The 25,376-nt window shown below is 40.5% G+C and overlaps 1 protein-coding gene across 3 annotated transcripts in view; it reads left to right on the forward strand.

Moving 5' to 3' along the window:
- The window catches only part of ABLIM1 (actin binding LIM protein 1), a 333,243-nt gene that overhangs the window by 23,957 nt on the left and 283,910 nt on the right, over positions 1 to 25,376 (forward strand). Inside the window, exon 1 of one of the 3 annotated variants that reach the window (XM_023511750.1) lies at positions 17,301 to 17,321. The exons of the other annotated variants lie outside the window; for them this stretch is intronic. Within the exon in view, the coding sequence (XP_023367518.1) occupies positions 17,309 to 17,321 (13 nt within the window). The 5' untranslated portion in view covers positions 17,301 to 17,308. Of the gene's footprint in view, positions 1 to 17,300; positions 17,322 to 25,376 lie in introns of those variants that run through there. 3 annotated transcript variants of the gene reach the window in all.

Below are 25,376 nucleotides of genomic sequence, written 5' to 3' on the forward strand. Positions count from 1 at the left end.
TTTTTTTTTTTTTTTTTTGCAGTTTTTGGCCAGGGCCAGGATTGAACCCATCACCTCTGGTATATGGGGCTGGCACCCTACTCCTTGAGCTACAATTGCCACCTAGTGAGTTCAACTTTTATTGCATGACGATCGAAGAAAATACAAGAAATAATTTCTATAGTTTTAAATTTGCTGAGGTTACACTTGTGACCTAAGATATGATCAGTTTTGGAGTATGTTTCATGGGCTAATGAGCAGAATGTGTGTTCAGTTTTATTAGGATGAAATGTTCCGTAGATGTTTGTTAAATTCAGTTGTTGTATGGTGAAGTTTAAGTCCAAAATCTTTTTGCTTATTTTCTTATTGGAGGATCTATCCAACACTGCCAAAGGGGTGTTAAAATCTCCAACTATTATGGTGCTGGAAGATATTAAATTGCTCATGTCTGTTAGGGTAGGGTCTCCCTTATAAATTGAGGAGCATTCTAGTTGGGCACATAAATGTTAATAATTGACATCTCATCATGTTGAGTGTTTCCCTTAACAAATATGAAGTGACCATCCTTGTCTTTCTTTACTTTTGTTGATTTAAAGACTAGTATATCTGAAAATAAAATTGCCACCCCTGCTTTTTTCTGATTTTTTTTTTTTTTTTTTTTGGCCTGGATTACAGATGTCCATTCCTTCACCCTGAGTCTATATTTATCCTTTAAGGTAAGATGAGATTCTTGTATTCAGCAGATATCTGGCCTGAGTTTTTGTATCCAGTTAGCCAACCTGTACTGCTTAAGAGGATAGTTTAAGCTGTTCACATTAATTGAGAGTATTGATAAGCCTGGTAGTATTTTGGTGTCAAGTTTTTTTGAAAGTCCAATGGACATTATAAATCTTTTCACCACTGTGGAAATTGGGTTTTGGTCAAGAATTTCAGAGTGAGAACTCTGGTGGGAGTTACTTTGGTGGGAGAGCATTGTGCTGGTCATTAGGGATGATGGGTCTGAGGATATCCTGAAGAGCTGGTTTGGTTATGGCAAATTTCTTCAACATGTATATGTCATTAAAGTATTTAACTTCTCATCATAAATGAAGCTCAGTTTAGCTGGATATAGGATCCTGGGCTGAAAGTTGTTTTGTTTTAGGAAATTGAAGGTCAATGACCATCCTCTTCTGGCTTGAAAAGTTTCAGCAGCAAGATCTGCAGTCATTCTAATATTCTTCCCCTTGTAGGTTATGATTTTCTTATATCTGGCTGCTTGCAAGATTTTCTCCTTCATATTAACTTTGGTGAAGTTAATTACAATGTGTCTAGAAGATGTTTTATTTGGATTGAGTTGTGCTGAGATTCTGAAACTGTCTGTTATCTGAATTTCAGTGTCTCTTGCCATGCTTGGGAAGTTCTCCTCAATTATCTTTTGGAGTAGAGTATCTGTGCCTTTTGGACCATCCTCTTCTTCAGGGATTCCTATGAGGCAAATGTTTGCTCTTTTGGAGTGGTTCCACAGTTCTCTCAGGGAATGATCCATTTTCGCTCTCCACTTCTCTTCCTCTTTGAGCATTTGAGAGCATTCAAAAGCTTTGTCTTCAATGTCTGAGATCCTTTCTTCTGCCTGCTCCATTCTATTACTGAGGAATTCTACTGTATTTCTCAGATCTTTGAGGGCTGCAAGTTTCTGCCTCAATGTGTCAAAATCTTTGGTGACTTTTGTCATTGAATTCATTGAATTCTTGAGACAACTTTTGAATTGCTCCTTGAATTTCTAATTCCATCTTTACCTCCATTCTGTTAATCTTATTTGCAATCTAAATTCTGAATTCGATTTCTGACAACTCAGCCATTTGTTTATGAATGGGATCTTCTGTTGTATTTCCTTTGCCATTCCTCGGGAAAGTTGATTTACTCTGATTATTCATGTTGCCAGAGTTTTTCCACTGATTCCACTCCATGATCATTTTTCGCTGTTTGGCTAGAGAAGCTGGCAAGATGAAATTGAATTGAGGGCTCCTAGAGTTGTAATTAACCAGCCCTTTACCAAAGAACTGGGACTGGTGATTGCTTCTTTTCCCTTAGAGCTTTACAAAGGTCCCATTCAAAACTACTGCCTGAAACTCTGGGCACCTGCTTGGTGTGGTTGGGCTAGATGGCATTGACTGGTATTCAGCTAGTCTTTGTCCAATCCTAGTGAATCAGTGGCTTTGGGCTGAAATCTCAGCCATGGCAATGACTGGAAGAGGAGAATCCCACACTCCCACAACAACAGAACCAGCTTGCAACCTTCGTGGGTCCCCGGGTGATTGGCCCAGGTCAAGAGTTCCAAACCAATTGTCCTGGTCTATACAAACACTGATCAGGTGGGCGAGTTCAAACGGTCTTTAGCATCTAGGTAGTGGGGTCCACTGGCAGCTCAATTTGAACCCAGTAGGAGGGACCGTGAAGCTGCCACCACTGTCAGGGACAGTGCTGCCACTGTTGGGGGTGACCCCCCAGTCTGGGGCACTGCTGTGTGCAGGTCACAGGAGCCCTGGGTGGGGGAGGGCTGGAGGGCATTGCCACCAGCCACAATGGTCACAGGAGCCCAGCAGGGAAAAGGAAGGTGAAGCCACTGACCCCCATCCTTGGGCTGCAGGAGTCAGGCCTTGGGCTGCCAGAGGGTGGAGTCACCAGCCTAGGGGCGTCAGGGATCACAGGAGCTGGGTGGGAGTCACCACCCTTATAGCAGGTCTCGGGAACTGGAACTTTTTTTTTTTTTTTTTTTTTTTGAGGCAAGATTTTTGCTTTGTCACTCAGACTGTTGTAGAGTAGCCGAATTATAACTCAATGTAGCCTTGAATTCCTAGGTTCAAGGGATCCTTCTGTCACGCCCTCCTGATTAGCTGGGACTAGAAGTGCAAGCCAGTATACCTGGCTAGTTTTTCTTATTTTCTGTAGCAATAAGATCTGCTATGTTGTCCAGGCTGGTCTCAGATTCCTGGCCTCAAGTAATACTCCTGTCGTGGCCTCCCAAAGTGCTGGGATTACAAGTGTGAGCCACTATACCTGGCCTAAATTTTAGGGACTTTTGTTATGGTTTCTGCTTATCTTTCCAGCCTGAAGCATGATGATTTATGCTCATTTATGTTCTTCTCAGGCCTACTGTGGTTGAATATGCCAAACTTCCCGTCCACCCTTGTGTAACTTTTGTAGATGCATCCTATGTAAAATGCATCGTGCTCTTTCTGTGGGTAAATCCTCCTAAGCCTACCCTTTCCGTTGTTCTTTATCTCAGCTCCTTGTTTCCTGATTGAATGAATAAATTAATCTATAAATAAGGATAAATAGAAATAAATAGTGAAAAAGTATTCAAGAGTTCTTAGCATGAGGCCTAGTACAGAGTATATGTTAAATAAATGGCAACTATTTTTGCTACTCTTTATCAATATAATAAAATTTAATTTAATTTTAGTATTCTATAGCTCCTAAATGAAGATTCATGTCCTGAAGGTAGCCATATTAAAACTCAGCATACAAAGTCTGACAGTTATCTTTGTCAACTCATTCCTAGAAAAAGCCCTACACATCTCATTGCTGAACATCACTTCGGTCACCTCTAACATACTCCCCTTTGGAAGCTAAACACTGATGCCAGCGCCTGCTCTACCATTCAAAGCAATTTTGGAACTCTTTTTTTGGAATGGACATCAGAGCTGTCATCATATGACCCTTGCCATCAAAGTGTATTCCTTTCTAATAAGTATTTTCTTTATTTGGGGGTAAAGAAAAAAATTGGGGTCAAGATCAGGTGAGTAGGGAGGATGTTCCAATATAGTTATTTTTTTATGTTTAAAAACTCCCTCACAGCCACTGTAATGTGAGCTGGTGCTTTATTGTCATGCAAAAGCCACACCTTTCTCACAACTACATTTTTAGTTAGGGTTTTCCTAACTGTTTTTTTGTCAGTGTTTGCTTGGTTTGCTGTGCTTCTCACAGTCAGCCAATGATTTTGATCCACAATTTGACAAATTTTTATGATGTTTCTGTCAGTTCTGCTTCATTACTGGCCACCCTAACCTCTCTTTATCTGTGACAATGTATCTCCCCTCTGAAAAGCTTTAATCCATTTGCACGCTGCCATTTTCATCATGGCATTATCCTCATAAACTTAGACTAACATGTCTCTGATTTCAGTTCCACTCTTGCCAAGTTTAATAGGAAATTTACTAATGTTTGTCTGTCGCTAATTCAAGTTCTGACATTCTTTTGATGGCACACAAAAACATGCAATAGCAATAATGAACATCACTTAGCAAGACACTGACACACATTGGCACAAACACAGCTGTGAGACTCTGATACACCAAGGTTATAAAACCTCATTGAGTTGTTTGTACAGTGTTCTTAATGTAAGAACGTGGTGGTGAGTTCACAAACTTAATTGTCACATCTCATACTCTCACTTCCCAGTTTTATTAATTGTCTTACTTAGTACCCTAGTATTAAGATTAAGATTTCCCAGAGGGTATTGCTTAATATGCCAGTATTTATACCTTGAATTTATTATGTACTAACAAACGAAATAGCTAATTTTACTGATAGGAATTAAAACATTTATGGTGATACAAGTGAAAAAAAAAGACAAGAGCACTGATAAAGCTATCAGAATATAAATACATTTTGGTTTTCCCTGACCAAATACATATAGAAAGAGCACATTGGATCTTGGCCATTTATTTGGTCAGACTGTGATGCTAATAAGGCTTTGGTTATATGCTTCTAAATCTAGACACTTACTTTGATATCATAGAATTGAAAGAGAGCTTTTTTTTGAGACAGGGTCTTTCTTTGTTGTTTGAGCATGAGGGCAGTGACATGACCATAGCTCACTGCAACCTCAAAACTGCAAATATCTGGGCTCAAGTGATCCTCCTGCCTCAGCCTCCTGAGTAGCAGGGACTATAAGCCTGTACCACCATACGTGGCTAATTTCTCTATATTTTCTAGAAATGAGTTCTTCCTGTGTTACTCAGGCTGGTCTTGAACTCCTGATCTTAAGTGATCCTCCTACCTTAGCCTCCCAAAGTGCTAGAATTACAGGCATGAGCCCTAGTGCCAGGCCAAAAATAAAGCTTTTTAAAAATTGTTATCACACCCAGAGAAAGTGGAAGAATGGAGCTGCATTCTTTTTTTTTTTTTCAAAAATGGTAGGAGTGATTCAAGGAGTAGTAACAACTTACTAAAGTAAAAAGAGTACACTCAAATAACATAAACCTTAAACAGCATTAGTACTGCCATCAAATTTTAAAACCATCTAAGAAATAAATGTAATCAGATACTTACTGGTTGTTTCTCAGAAGTGGTTCTGATGCCCCTGAACTACCAGTGTGACCTCTTTATAGCCTTGAGGATCGTATGTACAGGAGATCCTCCCTGTGATTACATTCTACTTCTACCTCAATCTTCAGTCCCCCTCCTCTCTGATCTTTTGCTCTCCCTCAAGGGATTAGAGTAGAATTTTCCTAATTTATTTCCTCTGGGATCTTTTAATCTTAAATCCTGCTTGGACTACTGTGGTCTTTCAGGGATAAGAGATCACTCCTAGGCCTTGTTTTACCATGTAGGTCACAAAATATAGAAAAGAAAGACTCAAAAGAAGAAAGAAAGCTATGTAAAATTTATAGGAGGCCATTTTTTTGTACCAAGCTCTTGACTAGAGCCCAAGGGACCAAAGCAAAATGGAGTCACTCATGCTGAAGTTCAGCGCCAAGAAACCAAGACTAAGGTATTTATTGGACTATCCAAAGAATCAGGGGAGGGAGGAAAAGAGAGAGAAAGAGAGAGAGAGAGAGAGAATGGCCAAACCCTCAAACAGCCCCGTTTTAGCCAGCATGACAAGGAAGTCCCCTTGACTTTAACCTTTACAAAGAAAGTAACAGTGAAAGTTGGCTCTTTGTTTTCTGTGCCTGCGTCCTCAGCCCTTTTCTGTCAATAAAGTCAGCCTCCTCTGTTCAGCCCAGGCACACTCATTTTATTTTATAGAATGAGATGTTGTCCAATTCTAGAACTGAAAATAAAAGTTTATTAATATGTTTAAAATAAATGTGTCATTATTTTGTCTTTTGACAGAACCACTTGCTTTTTTCCCACAAAAAGCTTCACTTTGCTCTTGACTGCCCCCCCTTCTTTGGGGGGAATCACGTTGCATGCTCTCAAGGAAGCTTCATGTGTTAGACCGGGAGCAGTGCTGATACACAGAGCTGATTTCCTGGAAGCAAAGCAGCCACAACCTTTTTAATCTGTGAATGATAAAAGAATAAAAGACGCAGCTTCACTGGAGGGAAGCTTGTGAGTCACCATTCAAAAAAAAAAAAAAATCAACACAATCTTCATCCCAACAATTTTATTTCTAAGTATCTCTGAATGAAGGTGAAGAGGCACAATCAAGTCAAGAATATTCAGTGAACCACGGTTTGTAACAGTAAAATCAGAAACAACCTGCATGACAAAGGAGAAATGGTTAACTAAACCAAAACATCCGCACTGTGGAATATATCCATACTATGCAGCATTCAGAGAACATAGATCTATATGGATTGATATGGAAAGATCTTAAAGACAAATGTTTAAATGAAAACAAATCTGTAGAAAACTAAAGCATAATCCAGTTATATAAAAATATATATTTCTTTGTGTATATGCACACACACACAATGTACATATATATATAAACACAGAAAAAGATCTTAAAGGATACCCATCAAACAAGTAGTTGCATAGAAGGTAGATTTCAAGGGCCTTTCGCTTTGTTTCTGAATTTTCAACAATTTAAATACATTGATACGTTACTTAAGTAATTAAAAGTTTAAGGAAAACAGGAGAAGGAATGCAAGAAGGCATGCAGTATTGCGTAGTGATTAATTGCATAGTTCCAGGAGCCAGACGGCCTGTATCCATATTACAGCTTGCCACTTACTAAACCTCTCTGTGTTCCAGGTCTTTCCTCTATAACAGCAGTGCCTACCTCAGAAAGTGGCTGTAAGGATGAAACAGGATGATATGTTTAAAATGCCCACGCCTAGTAAGGGCTATGTAAGTATTAGCCAGCATTATTGACTAAGGAGAGAGTAGGTCGCTGTGATTCCACTTCAGTCAGAGAAGAATGATTACTTTCTTCATATTCTGGCACTAGCAAGACCTCAAGAAATGTGCTTAAAAAAAAATCAATGTCAAATAGCCCTGAAGATGTGGCTTCTAATGGCCCTGCTATTATCTGGTCATCCTGGAACACAATGCAGCGTGGCACGCAGGCACAATGCACAGTTCAGCAGCATCAACGCCAAACACTTTACCAGGAGAGAGGACAAGGAGGCAAATTTGTACTTCTAAGGGCCCATTATATGTGATAGGAGAGTAGTAGGGGCAAGAATCAAATCAGTGAACAAATCATTTTAACACAGTAGAGTCCACAAATTAGGATTACATAGAACATTAAATAGAGTTTGAAAGAAAAAAAAAGAATGTAGGGAACAAGGAAAGCTTGCAGTACAGGTGAAGGAAAGATAAGAAGAATTAGCTATGAAAATAAGCTAGGAATGAGGGAGGAATGAACGTTTCAGGTAAAGGGAACAACACGATTTACTTGGGGAAGCTCCCAAGTACTTCGGTATTATTGAAATGTAGTATGTGTATGCTTTTATGTATGTGTGTGTGTTTGGTTGGAGAATGAGAGGGGAACAAGGAAGAATGGTTGGTGTAATTAAGTAATAACAAGTTTGCAAAGAGAGTGGCAACAAATGGTGAGATTAACGACGTAGACTCAGTGTAGTAAAGGGACAGAAAGCAAAATTGCAGTGGAAGGTCACTGATGATAACCTGCCTATCTAGACATAGAGAGTTTATGCAAGAGATCTCAAATTTGACAAATCACCTTTTGAGAAATTATTATGAGCTGATTTTAGGCTTCTAAGTAGAATATAATAGGCTAGTGCTATTGCTGCAATAACTAGAAAAGGAAGAAGAATTTACAGAATTTACGGAAGTCGTCATCTAATAGACATTAGAGCACCGTGGAAACAATGCGTACTGTATGAATGAACTTTCAGAGAGAGGGGAGCCCTTCCTAGGGGAGCCAACAGTCTCTGGCCATTTTCCTCCCTGGGAATATTTGCCAGTTCTGCTTGACCTAGGAGGAGGGAGCTTTTGGTGGTTATGTGTGGCAATTTGATTGCAGTTTACTGGATTGTAAACTAGGGTAAACCAAACACAGGGGAGCATATGCTGATTACTGGGTGATGCAGGAGGCTGGGAGACTTGGTTAGAAAGACAGAGTGAAATGTTCCAATTTCATGGTACTTAGGAGACAGAGCAAAAGAGACATGTGGGATTGACAGTTAAACAGTTTAACATATTTATAATTTAACAGTTTATAATAGAGATAGAGAATAGGGCAGATGAAATATAAAGAGGCAACCCAAAGATTAAAAAAAAAAAAAGTGAAACCCAAGTGGGATACAGGAAATCACAAATAGGCACATTATGGTTGAACTGATGAAAATCAAAGATTTAAAAATCTTTAAAATACACAAAGGGAAAAAGGATACTTACCCTTGAAAGGAACAACAGGAAGACTAATTGCAGTCTAGAAACTGTGAAAAAATACAATGTAATGACATCTTCAAACCGCTGGGGGGGGCGGGGAAAGTATCACTAATAATTTTTATTTATACCACAAAATGCATGTATTGTCTACCATTTGTGCTTACAATCATTTGTGGGTCTTCTGCAACATTCTTCAGTATCCTGAGGTGCCTGCCTCATCTCCCATCTATTTTATATAATTTGTGGCTTTATAGTTGTTTTTGAAGATGACCAAGGCCAGGCTATATACTTTGCAGTTTTACACTTCATTAAGGTGACCTCTGCTTTTGTACTTCACTGGGTTGTGAAATCATAGTGTTAATGTAATCTCACCAGGAGTTGGCATGCCATGGACCATATGAAAGAGAATATATTAGAACATAATTTGTATTAGAAACTTCTCTCTGTTTGTTTTTTTTTTTTTTTTTTTTTTTTTTTGAGACAGAGCCTCAAGCTGTCCCCTTGGATAGAGTGCTGTGGCATTGTGGCTCACAGCATCCTCCAACTCCTGGGCTCAAGCGAGTCTCCTGCCTCCACCTCCCAAGTAGCTGGGATCACAGGCGCCCGCCACAACACCCAGCCTGGCTATTTTTTTTGGTTGCAGCCATCATTGTTGTTTTGGCAGGCCCGGGCTGGATTCAAACCCACCACCTTAGGTGTATGTGGCTGGCGCCTTAGCCAGTTGAGCCACAGGTGCTAAGCCTGTTTTTTAAAAGTATAGTATTGAAGTTTCAGTGACTAGGGAATATTTTAGGCCTTGCAAGTGTCACAGTTCACTGTCAAACTATATAACCCGAATGTCGCTTAAGAATTTGTTATGCAAGGTGGGTGCAGGGATGTGCACCTATAGTCCTAACTGCTTCAGAGGCTGAGATGGGAGGATTATTCAAGCCCAAGAGGTCAAGTCCAGCCTGGGCAATGTATTATAGCAAGACACTGTACAGAAAAAAAAAAGGAAAGAAAAAAAGTTTCCTGCACTTGCAGTGTGAAGAGAAATGGAGCAGTTTAGTAATAATTAGTGTCAGCACCATCATTGACTTGTAGGATCCTTTTGGCGTGATTTAACATATCTGAACAATGACCGAAAGGGATTGTAAAATATGTGTCTTCAATAATCCCATAGTAAGTGAGACAGAACAGTGAGAACTTCCTAATGTGCCTGTCCTATCTATGTTTTTTTTTTTAATATGTCTCACCTCTCTCTTAGAACTAAAAAGACACCAGTCAGCAACAGATGAATAGTTCTTGATGATTAGAATTAACCAATTGCCACTCCTCATCTCTCAAATATTCCACTGAACATCCAGATAGATGTCTAATTCTCAACTGAATATCCTGTGTTTCTTTTTTTTTTTTTCAGGAAACTAGACATTTTTTGACAGCCAGTACTTTCACTTTTTTTTTTTCCCCCAAGAGTCAGGCTCTTGCTCTGTTTCCCAAGCTAGAGCAACACCGCACTTGGCTAATTTTTTGTAGAGATGGGGTCTCTCTGGATTGCCCAGGCTGACCTCAAGTAATCCTCCTGCCTCAGCCTCCTAAGTAGCTGGAACTACAGGTGTGCACCACTACACCAAGATAATTTTTCTATTTTGTAATTTTTTTTTTTGTAGAGAGAAGGAATCTTGCCCTTGCTCAGGATGCTCCTGGGCTCTAGTGATCCTTCCACCTGGGCCCCCCAAAGTGCTAGGATTCCAGGTGTGAGCTACCTGGCCTAAACCAGTACTTTGTTGCCTAACTCCTGCAGGGGTATAGAATCCATTCTCACCTCTGCCTCATTTCCCTCATACTGATTTCCTTTGATGACAGAGCCTGCATCTGACATATGTAACATCTCTGCTCTGCTCTACCAAATGCTTCCACTAGCCTTCCAAATGAGAAGGTAGATTCTCTGCTCTACCAAATGCTTCCTTTAGCCTTTGTGTCTAGACCACAGGCCCTTCAAGATTTACACTGTGGGCTATGTCTGGACTAGATTACTTCTTACTCTGCTTTGTCTTTGACAGTTTTTCTCAGATTTTTCCAAGTTACTAACAAATTCTTTGTAACTTTTCCAGCACACTGGATGACAAACTTCTAACCCTCTGCTTAAAACAGTTCCATTATGTAAAGGCACCACATAACAATAAATAAAACATTTACTACTTATTAAAGGGTAGAATAGTAGCCTTCACAACATAAATCCCAAGAAGCTGACTGATATCAAGCATAGCAGTATATTCCACCTTCAAACAGTATGAAATTAATTTTCATCATGAAATTACTCAAGTTTCTGAGGGGTGGGCACAGTTAGGAGGACAAGACAAGTTTCAGAATGGAAGTGGCAGGCAGTGCCTGTGGCTCAAAGGAGTAGGGTGCCAGCCCCATATGCCAGAGGTGGTGGGTTCAAACCCAGCCCTGGCCAAAATAAAAAAAACTGTAAAAACCAGAATGGAAGTGGTGAAGATTTGGGTTCCTTCATACATTCAGGGAAGATTTAAAAAAAAAAAAAAAAAAAAAAGATAATCTCTGTCTTAAATGGGGATCTAGAGACATAGGATCTACGTCAGGTCCTCATCCCAGTGCAGTCAGCTGTGGACACAGCAAAGACTGCAGCCTCATTGAACTGTAGTGTGGTTTGAGGAATTCTCTTGCTTTCTAAAACCAATTCACCATATAGATATGTATCCCTAAATGATATATTTTCTAGTTTTCCTTGTTTTAATGCTATTATGATTCAACCATGTTGTTGGGTATAGCTGTTATGCATTCATCATCACACATATATAATATTCCAACATGTGACTATACCATGCTTTGTTTACTAATCCTCAAAATTGCTAATTCTTTCCTCATATCTGTGTAGTCTACTGATCAGTTCATTAACGGAATTCTCCTCTTTGTTATAGCTAGGATTCCGTTTGCCTTTTCTTGTAGCTTCCATTTCTTTGCTGAAATTCCTCATGTCTCTGTACTTGTTGTCAGCTTTTCCCAACAAATCCTTTAATGTGTTATTTATCATTATTTTAAAGTCTGTCTGACAGTTCCAAAACCCAGGTCATATCTGAGTCTGGTTCTGTTGATTCTTTCCATATCATTTTCTTTCCTCCTAAAGAACTTTCTTTAACATTCTCATAGTATAGATCCACTGATGTATTTTCTCAGCTTTTGTTTTTTGAAAAACAAATTTTATGCTATGAGAGAATAATTTTGCTGGATATAGAATTCTAGTTTAACAGTTATTTTTTTTCTTTCATCAGTTTAAACAATCTTGCATTAGTTTCTGGCTTGCTTATTTTCTATTAAGAAGTCTGCTTTCATTCTTTTTTGTTCTACATGTAGTTTATCTTTTTATTTTAGCACTCTTTACAAGGTGCTGGGGTGTATTTTGTTTTCTCTGTATATAGATGTATATCCTGCTTAGGAATAAAATCATTGAGTTCCTTGAACTGAATTTAACATTGTCCTCCAATTCAGAATATTTTCTTCTATTATCTCTTCAAATATATTTTCTCTCTTTTCCATTACAGGGTTCAAATTATACATTCAAGTATGTTAGACTGTTTGTTCTTGTCCATTGGTGACTAAAACTGTTTATTTTTTCAATGTTTTTTCCTCTGTGTTTCACTTTCAGTGGATTTTATGGATTGCTTCATTGTCACTGGTCTTTTATTCTGAAGAGAATAATTGCTGTTTATTCCATTTGGTGAAATTTTGCTTCAGATATATTTTCTTTTCTAAAAGAGGACCCTTGTGAAATTTCTTGTGGCTCTTTTCTTCTAGCTACTTTCCTCACAACCTCCATCCACTTCAGCCTCTCAGCACTGTGGCCTCTGTCTCCTAAACTCAGTGAGACCACTGAGTTCTGTTTGGATTTCTCCTCCCTGTACCTGTGGCCTAGGAGTTTCTTCTCATTAAAAGCCAGGACATTATTCATTTATAAAGAATCCCACCTTATAGGACCCACCTTATTTGCTTCTCTTTTCTCAAAAACCATTGTTCTAAGATGCCTGTTAGCCAATGCCTAGTTGTTTCATGTATATGACTCAGTCTTTTAGTTGTTTAATTTGGAAGGCAATTCCAATTATTTTCACTTTACTATGGTCAGAAACGGAATTCCAGTCCATAATTTCATTTGAATCTCTGCTCTAATTGTAGTTAAGTGTGCCTTTCTATTTCTAATATCATTTATTTATTCCTTCCCTTTTTTCTTAATCAATTTCACTGAAGGTTGTTCGCATTATTAACCTTTTCAAAGAACTGCTTATCATTTCAAATGTATTAATCTTAGTTAGATATTTCTGTATGTAAATAAATTATGTTTTTCCTTATTCTTTCTTCCATATCATATCTTTTAATAGGAGAAATTTTCTCTATACAATTATATATGCATTTATATATAAACAATGTAAACTTCTGTTAGTGGTAGAATGCAGATGTATGTTCATCTTAAAAATATCTTTTTCATGCCTTCATTTTGGAAAGACATTTTTATTGATTACACAGTTTTAAATGACTAACCAAAATTCCATCATCTTCTTACTTTCATTATTCCGATTGAGAAGTCTGTTGTCAATCTGTTGTTTCTTTCTAGGCTGTGTTCTTTCTCCTTTACTGCTTTTTAGGTCTCCTCTTTGTCTTTAGTGTTGTTCAATTTCAATACAATGTGTGTAGGTCTAGATTTCTTTTGATTCATCCTATTTAATGTATATTTTATTTCCTTTGTTGTTTTTTCTTCAAATGTTATCTTATCTCTGTGAATTCTCTCGTAGTACTTCTGTTACTAACACATTAGACCTTGTCATACTATCCTCTGCAAACTCTCTTTTGTAATATATATCTCCTAATATTTCAGAGCTGTAGTCCAAGTAATTTTTTAAGGTCTACCTCCCAATTCACTAATTCCTTATTTTTTTGTTTTATGTATTCATTGAGTTTTAAAATTTTAACAGTTGTTATTTTTTATTTGTGTTTGATTTTTTTTTTAAATTTACTTGATTATCTTTGATAGGCTCAGTTTTGTGACATGTAACTTTTATTTCTTTATTAATTTATTTATTTCATCTCTTATTTTATATTTGTTACCTTAGAATTTAGGTATCTAAGCTACTTAGTCTCTATATTTGTTATAAGTTGTTACTGTGACTCTCACTCAAGAGTGGATTATTTTCTTGTGTATTTCTTTTCTTTCAGAAAAGGGAATCATTGAGTATTTGTGTATTTAGTGATATTTTATTATGACCTCACTTTTAGTTGATCTTCACACTTGATCTTAGCCTAAAGGCCTAGAAGCTTTAGTTGATCTACATTGGGATGGATGCCTTTATTAAAAAGTTTTCTTCTCTTGGAAGCCAGTGACACTACTAAACTGGGGTCATTTTAGCCTCTTTATACCTGGCTTAATGAGGAATCTCAGGTTTAGCTTCCCTATCTTGTATGTATATTGACTGAAACTAATATGTTTGCCATGTTTTCCTCATTGCCTGCTACATTGTAGATATTATAAAGATATTTGATAAAAAAATTATTGAGTAGCTAATTTTGCTGTGTAAAAAACACTTGAAGTTATACAGAAAGCAGAGTTATTCTCATGCTACTTATGAGAAGTTTAGGTTCAGAATGAGAAGTGGTGGTGAACAGCTGCTAAAAAATCTGTGAGAATAAGACTATTTTCAATCATTAAAAAAATCAATAAACAATAGAAAAACCTCATAACCCTACTAATTTTCTTTCCATCAGAAAATGCCAATAAACTAACTTCCTTTGCATTAGAAACTGAAAGAATATTTTTGGCAAGAGTAAAGTATTAACTTTTCTTTTTCAAACACAGACTGGAATGTGTTTCTTCCCTTTGATCTACATAAAATTCTCTTTATAGTTTCAACCAAATAGACTGTACTTTATTTTCTGACTTTAAAAGGTAGCATTTAATATCACTCCTAAAATTCTTTGCATTTTACAGTTTTCTTTTACAATGATTTGAAAAGTATTCTCAGTTGTTTCAGATGAACAGCCATTAGGAGGTATTCCTTGCTCTATGGTTAGAATAATTAGTTTCAGATTTGTAAGATTATAGAAAGAGATTCTGGAATGATGTGATTGACCCTAAAAAGGTATTTTGAAATATCATAACTCCAAAATATAAGTAAATCATATATATTTTAACAGTAAGATACGTTCACTGATGAGCTTTTGCACTATATCTCATTCTGGTGTCAGATTATAAGGAACTAAACTCTTGTGGCAGTTAGAGAAAAGGACTGGATGTTAATTTCAAGTATAAAAGTAGAAAGTCATGCAATTCTGGGATCTCTCCATCTTATTAGTATGGTATCTGATATCATATGTATATGCTTCATAACATACTTCAGAAGAAATTCAGTTCAAGACTCTTTAAGTCACTAATTTCAAAGAGATTTGGGGAAGAGAGAAAACACACACAGCAAAGCCATTAAATAGCAACATGGAGCAGTGTATTAAATAAAAATAGGTGGTTCTGAAAATACATGCTACAGAAGTTAAAAGAATGAGATCAGTGTGGGTTAAGGTAGCTCGAGAACATTTCATTAGATGTTATATGAGCTGATTTGGTCTGGGAGGAGAGCATTTGGGAATAACAATGAAAATGAGAAAAGGCAGGGAGGCAGGGAACACACGATACTGTTGAGAGGAAAGTCTGTCTATAGCGATTGCTTAGGGGAGTTGCTAGGATGGTGCTGGAGAAGTAGGAGATTATTAAAGACCTTAACATTTTAGTGGACTTTAAGCTCCATGTGGGCATGGGTCATGTCCATTTTGTTCTCCACTGTAACCCTGTACCTACTCTAGACACAGGCACACAGTATGATGGGCACATAGTATGTTTCTAGTGAAAGTTTGTCAAATGAACTAATTGCTGGAGGAAGACACTTGGAAATGTTGAGGCTTTATCTGGAGATCAGTGAGGACTCACTGGATGTTTTGGAGTAGGCGGATGTCATTTTATAAATAGGACAACTATTCTCAAGTCAGTGGTCAGAATACAGGAGCAGGTGGAGGCTGGATGTAAACAGAGCAGCTAGGCCATTCCTATGATGGTGCTTTGGGTAAGAGGGGGTTGAGGATAGTGGAAAAGAGGAGTTGTTTTGAGAATGAAGCAGCTGGATTGTGATTTATTGGCAAGTTTTCTGCCTAAAGACAGTGAGAGAGACACTGTCAAGATGAATAAATAATGGCCAGGCATGGTGGCTCATGCCTATAATTCTAGCATTTTGGAATCCTGAGCTAGGAGGATCATTTGAGGCCAAGACAAGCCCGAGAAAAAGTGAGATTCTCTCTCTACAAAAAATAGAAAAATTAGCCAAGCATGATGATACCTACCTGTACGCAAGAGGCTAAGGCAGGATGTTCCCTTCAGCCCAGGAGTCTGAAGTTGCAGTGAGCTATGATGACACCATTGCACTCTGGCACTCTAGCACTCTAGCTGAGGAGACAGAGTGAGACCCTGTCTCAAAAATAAATAAATAATGAGTTGATGTTTGTAGTTGGCATTTGAATTTGAGAATTTTCATTCTATTTTCCTTTTTCAGGATTGTCTTGCCTATACGATCCTTTGGTTGAGCTTTTTTTCAATGGTGCTCGATTATCAACCAATTATTTTGCCTAAAAGAAACATGTTCATTTATTCTTTGAATATTTCTGAATTGTCCTACCTATTGTACAATTCCCATCATATCAGGATAGATTAGGAAAGTGCCAATATGGAAAATAACTAGAACATCCTTTATGGGCGTGTACAGAGGAATGGAGAACTCAGAAGGGAGTGAGTGTGAGAGCCCATCTTCTCAGTTTACATTTACAACTTCTGGACCTGGCTTTTGTTATGTTGCTTATAGCATCAAGCCCTAATTGATAACCCTCAGGGCAGTAAGATTTTTCTTGTATTTTCTCATTTTTATCTTGACCTATAGAAAAGGTGGATTTGTTTGGAGTGTTCACCTCCCCCTCCAAGCCCAGCCCTGACGCTTCAGAGTTGCTGAAGTGAACCAAGCGTGTTTACAGAGACCTTCCGTGACTGTTGACTCAAGATCAAGGGCTGGGTAACAAGTCCCTGACCTCCAGGGTCTCAGGAAGAAAAGTTGTGCCTCATCGCACGCAGCCCACAGGCTTTCTTACATCAGGGGACTTTCAGGGGCTCGTTGGTCGCCAAAGCCTTTCTGCCGAGGGCCAACCCTCTCAGGCGACCGTGGTCCGCGCCATCCTGTCAAGGGCATCCTTTAGGAGAAGGAACACAACAGCTCTTTCTTGCGTGCTTTTTCTGGGACCAAGGCAGAAAGCCGGACAGCCATTAGTAAGAACATTATTTTTATTGTTGTAAAGAAGCCAGGTCAGGGCAGGGGACGACACAGACCCTTATCGCGCACCCCACCTCGCTAGGGGACAAAGCCCCGCCCGGCGCCGCGGCAGAGCGGCCGCTGGACCCGGGTGGGCCCCGGCGGGGGAGGCGGCCCCGCCCAGCGCTGGCCGCGGGTGTCAGCGCTACCGCGCCCGGCCGGTCCCCGTAGCCGCTGCGTCCCCGCCTGCCGGCCGCGCTGCGCCGAGCGGGCGGCCAGGTGTCCTGCCGGAGGCGTCGCCGCGCTGCCGGCCGGAGGCCGCCGGGCCGGGCGGGCGCGTGTGAGTGCGGGTGCGTTTCGGGGATTTTTCCCTCCCCACGCCCTGCGGGCTTCTCCTTCGCCTTCCTGCTTCGGCTCCTGCTGCCTGAACCATGTCCGCAAGAGGTGAGCGTGGACAGGTGGGCAGGGTCCACGGAGCTGGGCTCCGGCCGGGAGGGCTAGGGCGCAGACCAGGGCGGGCCGAGCAGGTGCAGGAGGACTAGAGGTTGCTACAGCCCTGCCGGCCGCACCCCGGCCTGAAACTTTGGCAGCGGATTCTTGGGCTCTGGCTGCTGGGGGGCGGAGTGGGTGGAGGAAGAAGCCTCGCCCTTGACCTTGATCCCCGGATGTGGGGGAAGCTCAAGGGCCAAGGTCGGTGCCAAGCTCACCTGGACTAGCTGCACGTCTGGGCGGGGGATTTGGTGGGGGGGGGGGGAGGATGGGGGATGGGACTGTCGCTGCCTGTCCTGCTGGAAAGACGTTGGAGGGCTGGCCGGGAGGGAGGAAGAGGTATTTTTTCCTCCTTGTTACCATTTTGCAGCTTGGTGATGGAAGGAATCCAGGGCTCGATGCAGCACGATTTAAAGCTGCAGTGCTTACACTCCATTATAAGAAAAGTGAATTCCCCACCTGCACTCGCCTTTGCGTTCATCTCCCCTTCTCTTCCCCGCCAGTTTTCTTCCCGGAGTAAAACAATTACTGCAGGTGAAATGGGTGGAAGAAAAAAAAAATCCAAATTGCTTTTCAGGCAAGAATGAAGGGAATGTATTTCTTGCCATCTGGAGCCAGGAATGATGTTGGGGAGAGTGGGTTAGTCATAGCTCAGTGGCTGCTACTATGAGTGAAATATTAAAGAGATCAAGTCATTGTGCAGCTTGCGAGCAATTAAAATGGAGGGAATTGGTTGCTTTGCCATAAGCATGTAAGGACAATATTGATTATTTTTAGGAAGTGTCTTTTCAAGCAGCAAGTTCTGCCCCTTTTGATACCCTGAAGGCAACTTGTAAGAGGAGCTGCAGAATGATTTTTTTGAGCTCTGAAAGTTTAACCCTGCTTTTTGGAGGGAGCTTAGGAATTTAATAACATGTGTTGGATAATTCAGTGCTGCTTTACAGGGGTCATCCTGGGGCATAGAATGAATAGAGTAATGTCTATCCAGAATGTTTTCATTCCTCTTCAAGGAACCTGATCTTTGCTGATTGATGATTGCTCTGGCAGTAAGGTTGTTTGGTTCTGTACCTGGAAATGAGGTGAGGAAGGCTGGGTGGAATGACAGAATTTACGTTGTAGATACCAGGCTACTGAGGTGCAGGGGGCCCCGAGATACTACTTGCCTAATCATGCCTCATAATTTGTTTATATTACAGAAAGGAAAAAAGACGGCAGAACAGATAGAACTATAAGGGACTTGGCGTGTGGATGGACGGGGTCTGAGGGACTCCAACTGCAGAATCTCTGAAATATGTACTAAGGCAGAGATTTTGGTCCTTTGTCCTAAGTACCACAGGCACATGTGCAGAATATCTCTCGTAAGCGGTAAAGCTCTCTGGGCTCAGAGTCCACTTCTGATTCAGCAAGCCCCTTAGTATAGAGCCTTGCACACTGTCAGAGCCAAGTCACTCTTCGGAATGTTGGTTGGTCCTAGGAAGCATCCAGCTCATTAGGTGACACCATCAATTTCACTTCATCCCTGGCCTCTCCTATGACAGGGTCTCTGAGGTTTATCTGAGGAAGTGAAATGAAGATGGCCCCAGCCATTCGCGAGGAGCTCTAAAGTTTGGAATAGAGCTAGGTTCTCATGTTTTTTCATGAACCTGGCTTCAAAGAGGATGATTTGGAGTCAGCTATAGACCTTTCATTCAGTTATCTTATTTCTCCTTCAAACTTCATGTTGGCAACCCTGTACTTAACAATTTAAAGTCTGACTTTTCTTATGGGGGAACATCTATGATAGTAAACATCAATTACTGTATGCTTATGTGTCAGGTACTTTGCATGTATTCTATCATTTAAGCCTCAGATTAACTCAGGTAAGTAGATACTGTTATTTCTTGCCTGTTTTACAGGTGGAAGGACTGAGGTTTTGAGAGATCATAGAACTTACCCAATACATAGCAGATCTAGAGTTCTGCCCAGGCCTTTCATATTCTGATCAGGTCCCCTTTATTCTTCTACCTCTATTGTTAGTCCTTTGAATGCTACCATAGACATCACAATCATTGATTTGCTAAGAGGAGAGAGAAAATGTTCTATATGTGGGATTCAAAGCAAACATCCTTGATAAGTCCTTTGGAATTCCTAGTACATTTAAAACACCTTCATGGGCCTCTGGTAATGACCAAGTGAGGGAAACAAAGTCGCTGATGCTTGATGTTGTTAATTTGATATTCCTAGTCTGTTTCCCGCTATTTCAGTGTTGAGAACCAGAATTTCCTAGATATTGCCAGTGACTGAGGATTTTTCTTATATTTTTTATGAAGTCTTTTTATTTACACCAATCTGGGAAAAATATAATTCTAAATGATTAGTTGAGTGCTTAAGAGTTACTGAATTGAGCTTTTCTGAGAAAGTGTTTATTTGGTCTCTTATTTTTTATAAAAGACGTCAAAGCTGTGAGCTTCACTGTGGGGTTTCAATTCAGCATCTCCTCTCCTCTGTGCTCCTGAAAGTAGAGATAAGTCTTTAGGACCAGAAACTTAACGGGTCTACTTAACTACTTAATATATCCGCAGGAAGGCCTTTATGCCCTTGGAAAGATAAATCCCGTTTATTTTAAAAGTGATCTCTGATTACTTCTAATACCTAGGTTTGTAGGTATGAAAATGGGCAAAATGAAAATGGAGTCACTAATGTCACTAATGTAAATTTGGACAAATAGAGCTGAAGAGGCCATGAAGAGAGGAGGGTCCAGAGGGCCACGTGGGGCTCCGAAGCTGCAGGATCCCCCTCCCCCCAATCAGGCCATGAGCTCACTAGCTTTTCAGACACTTGAGACTTGGAGCAAGGAGGGGACAGAATGTCTAGTGTGTGTGTGGATAAATTCCATTGCACTATCAGAGCAATAACTGAAAACATGTCTGTTGTAGAAATGTTAGTTCAGTACAGTATAGTTAAAATTGAAACAGAAGTTAAAGGTGAGAATTTCCCATTTGTACTCCCTTCCTACCACATCCTGGGAATAAAGCACGGCAAACAGTGCATCCTCTACATCCTTCTGGACAGTTTCTCTCTGGTTCGCTTTGGCTCCAGTTCAGTAATACCTATTGCATGCAAGACATATAACAAGTTCTGACAGTGTCAGTATTAAAAGGATTTGTTCTGTAAAATCTGGATTCAGCCAAAAGATGATTGGCTTTTCTTTGAATGCATCTTTATGTTGTTTAGTAAAACTTTATAAAGCGTTGTGTTGTTTAGTAAAGTTTATAAAGCTATGTATATAGCTTTAGGAAGTTGAGAGGAACTCTAGTAAAGGAGAAATGTCCACTTCATTTTCTGCTCATACATGGCAGTTAGGGACATAGATTTTCATTTGTTTATTCTGCAAACATTTATTGAACACCTGTTACATGCCGGCAGTTGGCTAACAGGACCCAGTGTATACCCTGAAGGAGCTCACATTTTTGTGGGGAAGATAAACATGCTTTTATATGTTTATAAAAGCATACACTGAGTACAAAGAGAGAGAGAGAGAGAACACAGAATAGAGAGAGTCTTATGGTAATACAAAGAGTGGCCCTGAATATTGCTGTAGGGATGTATGAAATCAGGTGAGACTTCTTAGAGAAAGCAGAATTGTTTCCTTGAAGAGTAAATTGGATTTAGCCAGATGAAGGAGGATGTGACAGAGGGAAGGGCTTTCAAAGGGGAAAGGGCATGAAAAAGAAACAAGACGAGCACGGACGGGGAAGCAGGTTGCTGCAGGATGACATGTTCACCAAGGGGAGGAGAACCAGATGTCAGTGGAATGGAAACCCCTGACAAGGGTCTGAGGTTCTAGAGCACAGTGCAAGGTTGTCCTTGGTGAGAGATGCATGGAAGAAAGAAAGAGACACAGGGAAGAAAAGAATGGGCGGGCAGAGAGAAGGAGTAGAGATGGGGGCCTGTCCTTTCCATGGCTGAGACGGCAGGAATGATCGAGATGAGGCTCACCAGCCTCAGGCATCCTAACTTCGGCATGAAGAGTTTGGTTGCAGATGAGCTGAGAGTCCTGGGCAGTGGTGGGCAGGAGGCAGAGAGGTGGTGAGGGTTGTTGTCGGCTTTCTAGAGTAGCAGCAAAGCCCTCTGCTAGACAGTGGCTCATTCACAGGGGCCCAGGTTAGGATGTGGGGCAGAGGGATTATAGCGGTGAGAGCCACTCTCCTTTTCTGTTGACTTCCTGAGCTTCGGGGCTCACAGTAGGCTTTATGTATTTGCTAGCTGATAGAGGGGAGACCTCTGTTCTCTTCACCTTTTTTCTTCTCTCTTACTTGCCTATAACTCTGTGCCTCTAAAGCATCACCTTAGCTTTATCCGTCTCTTTCATGGTGGTGTAAGCATTAATGCACTCAGAGTTCTTTTTTGGTGTGCTGTGGGGCCATGTTTCTGGCCTACATCAGCTGCACTTTTTCTTCTCTTTGAGTTGCAGAACTCTTAAGCAGTTTCTCAAGTTGAAGAAAGGAGAAAATACCTTTGCAAGCCAGGTTTAGCCATCATTAATTTTGATATTTAAAAATATATCCGAACAGCAAAACACAACATTTCCTAGAATTCCTTTGTTTGCTTTTAAAATATATGGGTTCTGCTGCAATAAATAGATTTATTTTACATGAGAGACATAATTTTGGACATCATTATCTCACATGTGGGAGTATCATATGGTTCTGAAAAGACTTTCAGAAGGTTGAATTGTTCCTACATTGTATCTATGAACAGCTTTAAACTTGTTTTTTAATTTTTGAGACCTTGCACGGAGAAGGCTGAGTTAATCCTATTCCTCAGGTTACAGCTCACTGTGGTCATCACCGTCAGGCCCCGCTCCTGCCTAATTTACGGATTAACATATTTTTATTTCCATCACCTAATTTCATTTCCTTTTCTCCATAGGCAACTATTCTTATACATTTGATATACATGTCCTTGGATTTGTAGTAAAACCAATTCTTAGACCCATTCTTAGAACTACAGGCCCCAAAGTCAGGGTGGGTGTCCATGTCTGTGTATTTTGAGGGTTAAGGCATTTCTTATTTGGATAACTGATTTAGGAGCAAACACTCATTTATGCAGGCGTCTTTCTGATCTTACTCGAAAGTGACTTAAACTTTTGAATACGATCCTTATTCGGAAGGGTCACCCTGTACCTTTTAGGTAAACTCTTTTAGGGATATAAAACAAAAAACCAAAAAAGGCTATTCCCTGTCCCAAGGGAACTCAGACTGCGTGTGTGTGTGTGTGCGGAAAGTTACGCACATAGCTGGCAACAATATGATGTGATAAAGGTCATCACAGAGGAATGATTGCACTGGTGTGGGAAGGTCAATTAGCTGTAACTGGCGTGATGGAGGACAGCTTCACTCCAACAAGGAGCTGGATTCTGGGTTGGACCTTGAAGGATAGGGAGGAATTTGGCAGAGAGAGCACTGCAGGGTATGCTTTCCTATCAGAAGGACCATGAGGAGAAACATGGGCGAGCGGGTGGGGGGGGGGGAGTCAGGACCTATTTTGCGTCACTCTATTGCAATGTTTTCCAACCTTTTTTATCTCACGGCACGCTTGATCCTATAGTTAAACTTCTGCGGCACCCTTAAATTATGTTGATAAAATAATAAAGAGTTAAGGAAAAGAATATACTTACTGTGCTTTGAACTTCCTTGGAAAATAAGTTAATGATCTTTAAAATTTTTGCCGCACAACTAAGATCCTCTGTGGCACCCCAGTGTGTTACAGCACAACAGAGTACCACCAACTGGGAAATTCGTAAAGAAAAGGAACTTATTTACTACACTCCTAGAGGCTGAAAGGCCCAATATCATGGTGCGGGCCTTCTCACTTCGTTATCCCATTGTAGAAAGTGCAAGGGTAAAAGAGAATGTAGGCAGGAGAGGTAAGGGGACCCAGCTCACCCTCCTGTTAGGAACCACTCCTGAGATGACTGACTCACTCCTGTGGCATGAATTCACTTTTGAGGGCAGAGCCTTCATGACCTAATCCCTGTCCCAAAGAAAGCCAAACTGAGGTATGTGTGTGTGGAAAGTTATGTGCGTACCTAACTGATCCCCTCTCAAAGGTCCCCCTTCTCAACACCATTGCGGTAGGGATTAGTTTCCAACATGGGGACTTCGGTGGATGCCTTCAAATCACAGCAAAAGGGGAAGAAGAACGGGGAAGATGAAGAAAGACTAGTGAGCCTTTACATCAAAAGTTTTCTTCTGCTGGACACGATGGCTCATGCCCATAGTCCCAGCATTTGAGGAGGACAGAGGCAAGAAGATCATTTGAGACTACGACGGAGGTTACAGTGAACCATGACTGGGCTGTGCACCAGCCTGGGTGAGAGAGTAAGATCCTGTTTCAACGAAAGTTAGAAAGATAGAAAGAGCGTTTTTCCTAAATAGACAAGTACAGGTGAAAAGAAAGGAGATGAGAGCTCCTTTATTATGTCAGAATAACTCATGCCTAACTATTCTGCTACCTACAATGTTAGATATGTTATTTTAGTGCCAAATTATGCTGCAGTAAATTGTGTCTTATTCTGATTACAATTCCCATTTAGGTAAAAATCTTGCCAAACGCCTTCTCTTGTTTTCCCTTTCATATGGTGGAATAGACTATCTGAGCCTTACCATTTGTTTTGTCCTGGTCACCAGAGAGCATCCTGGTGCAAAGAATGCTGGCACACAGGAGGGCTGCGTGCAGAATTGCTGAGGAATGTGTTCGGCCTAAAGCAAGAGGCAGAGGGAGGCCATTCTTCCAGGACCAAGTGGTATCCCTAACTGATCTTATTTCTACATGCAGGGAGGAAAAAGAAATCAGCACTCACTGATAGAGGCATTTCAGTCTGAAAGATGAAATTGTGTAAACCTCCTGGAACATTTTCTTTGAGACGGTAAATTAGTCTTCCTTATCTTACATGAGGGAAATGTCTCTTTTTTTATGAGGCTGTGGAGATTCTTCTCTAATTTTAATCCATATGAGTGTTATTCATTTGTCATTTTGCTGCTCCATTCACAAGATGACACTTATTAAGACCTGAACTCCTCTCCTCTTGTGACTGCCGTTATCTATGTGATCACTGGTTTCCCTTGTGCTTGAATAGAGAAGGGAAAAAGAATGGGAGTGGCCAGTGTTTCGCCCTGGTGACAGCACTGGTTTCTAGGAATATCTGGCATCCCTCTGTCCATCCCATAGACACATATGGAGCCTTCTTAGAGGCTTAGTCAAACACCTTCCGTCTAAAATCCAGCTGTCTATACTTGTTGCACTGTAAGGAGCTGGCTGGCACAGGCTGCCCTCGCTATAATAGTATAGTGGAGTTACTGTCTCTCGAAACATGCAGCCTTAACCATACATAGCAGATTGTGCTCCCCAAATACCTGTTTTGTTCACTTTCCTTTAGAACTCCTTGGGAGGCATTCTAAAGCCTTGTTGTCTTCCCCTGTGGCTCCTCCCCCATCTCCTTCACTCATCTTGGTGACGTTGTGACCAGGTTAAAAAGGCACTTGGACTCCACTCCATGGATATAGAGCAAGGCCTGTGTTTCCTGCAGGCTCTGACGGTGCTCCCCTGTTTATCTCTTATTATCTCCACCACCAGCTAAGGCGCGCTCCTTGCTGCCTTTGTGAATCCCTCTGGGTCTAGAACTCAAATGTCGTCATTCTGTCACAGATAGCAGCCTGGGGCCAAACTTAACTCATGTATGAACTGAACAGAAAACTGTTTTAAAGGTTTGAGAGAGAAAGAGAGATAAGTGATGAGAGCAACAGAGGGATTGATGTGGACTAAACAAGATGATTGATTTTGCTCTTAAAATTGAACACAGGTAAAGAGCTTCTGCACAGCCAAGAACACAGTAAGTAAGGCAAGCAGACAGCCATCAGAATCGGAGAAGATTTTTGCAGGTTATGTCTCTGACAAAGGTTTAATAACCAGAATCCATAGAGAACTTAAACGTATTAGCAAGAAGAAGACGAGTGATCCCATCTCAGG

This window comes from Otolemur garnettii, unplaced genomic scaffold (assembly GCF_000181295.1).
Source record: "Otolemur garnettii isolate 467f Iridium unplaced genomic scaffold, OtoGar3 scaffold00021, whole genome shotgun sequence".
Taxonomy (NCBI): domain Eukaryota; kingdom Metazoa; phylum Chordata; class Mammalia; order Primates; family Galagidae; genus Otolemur; species Otolemur garnettii.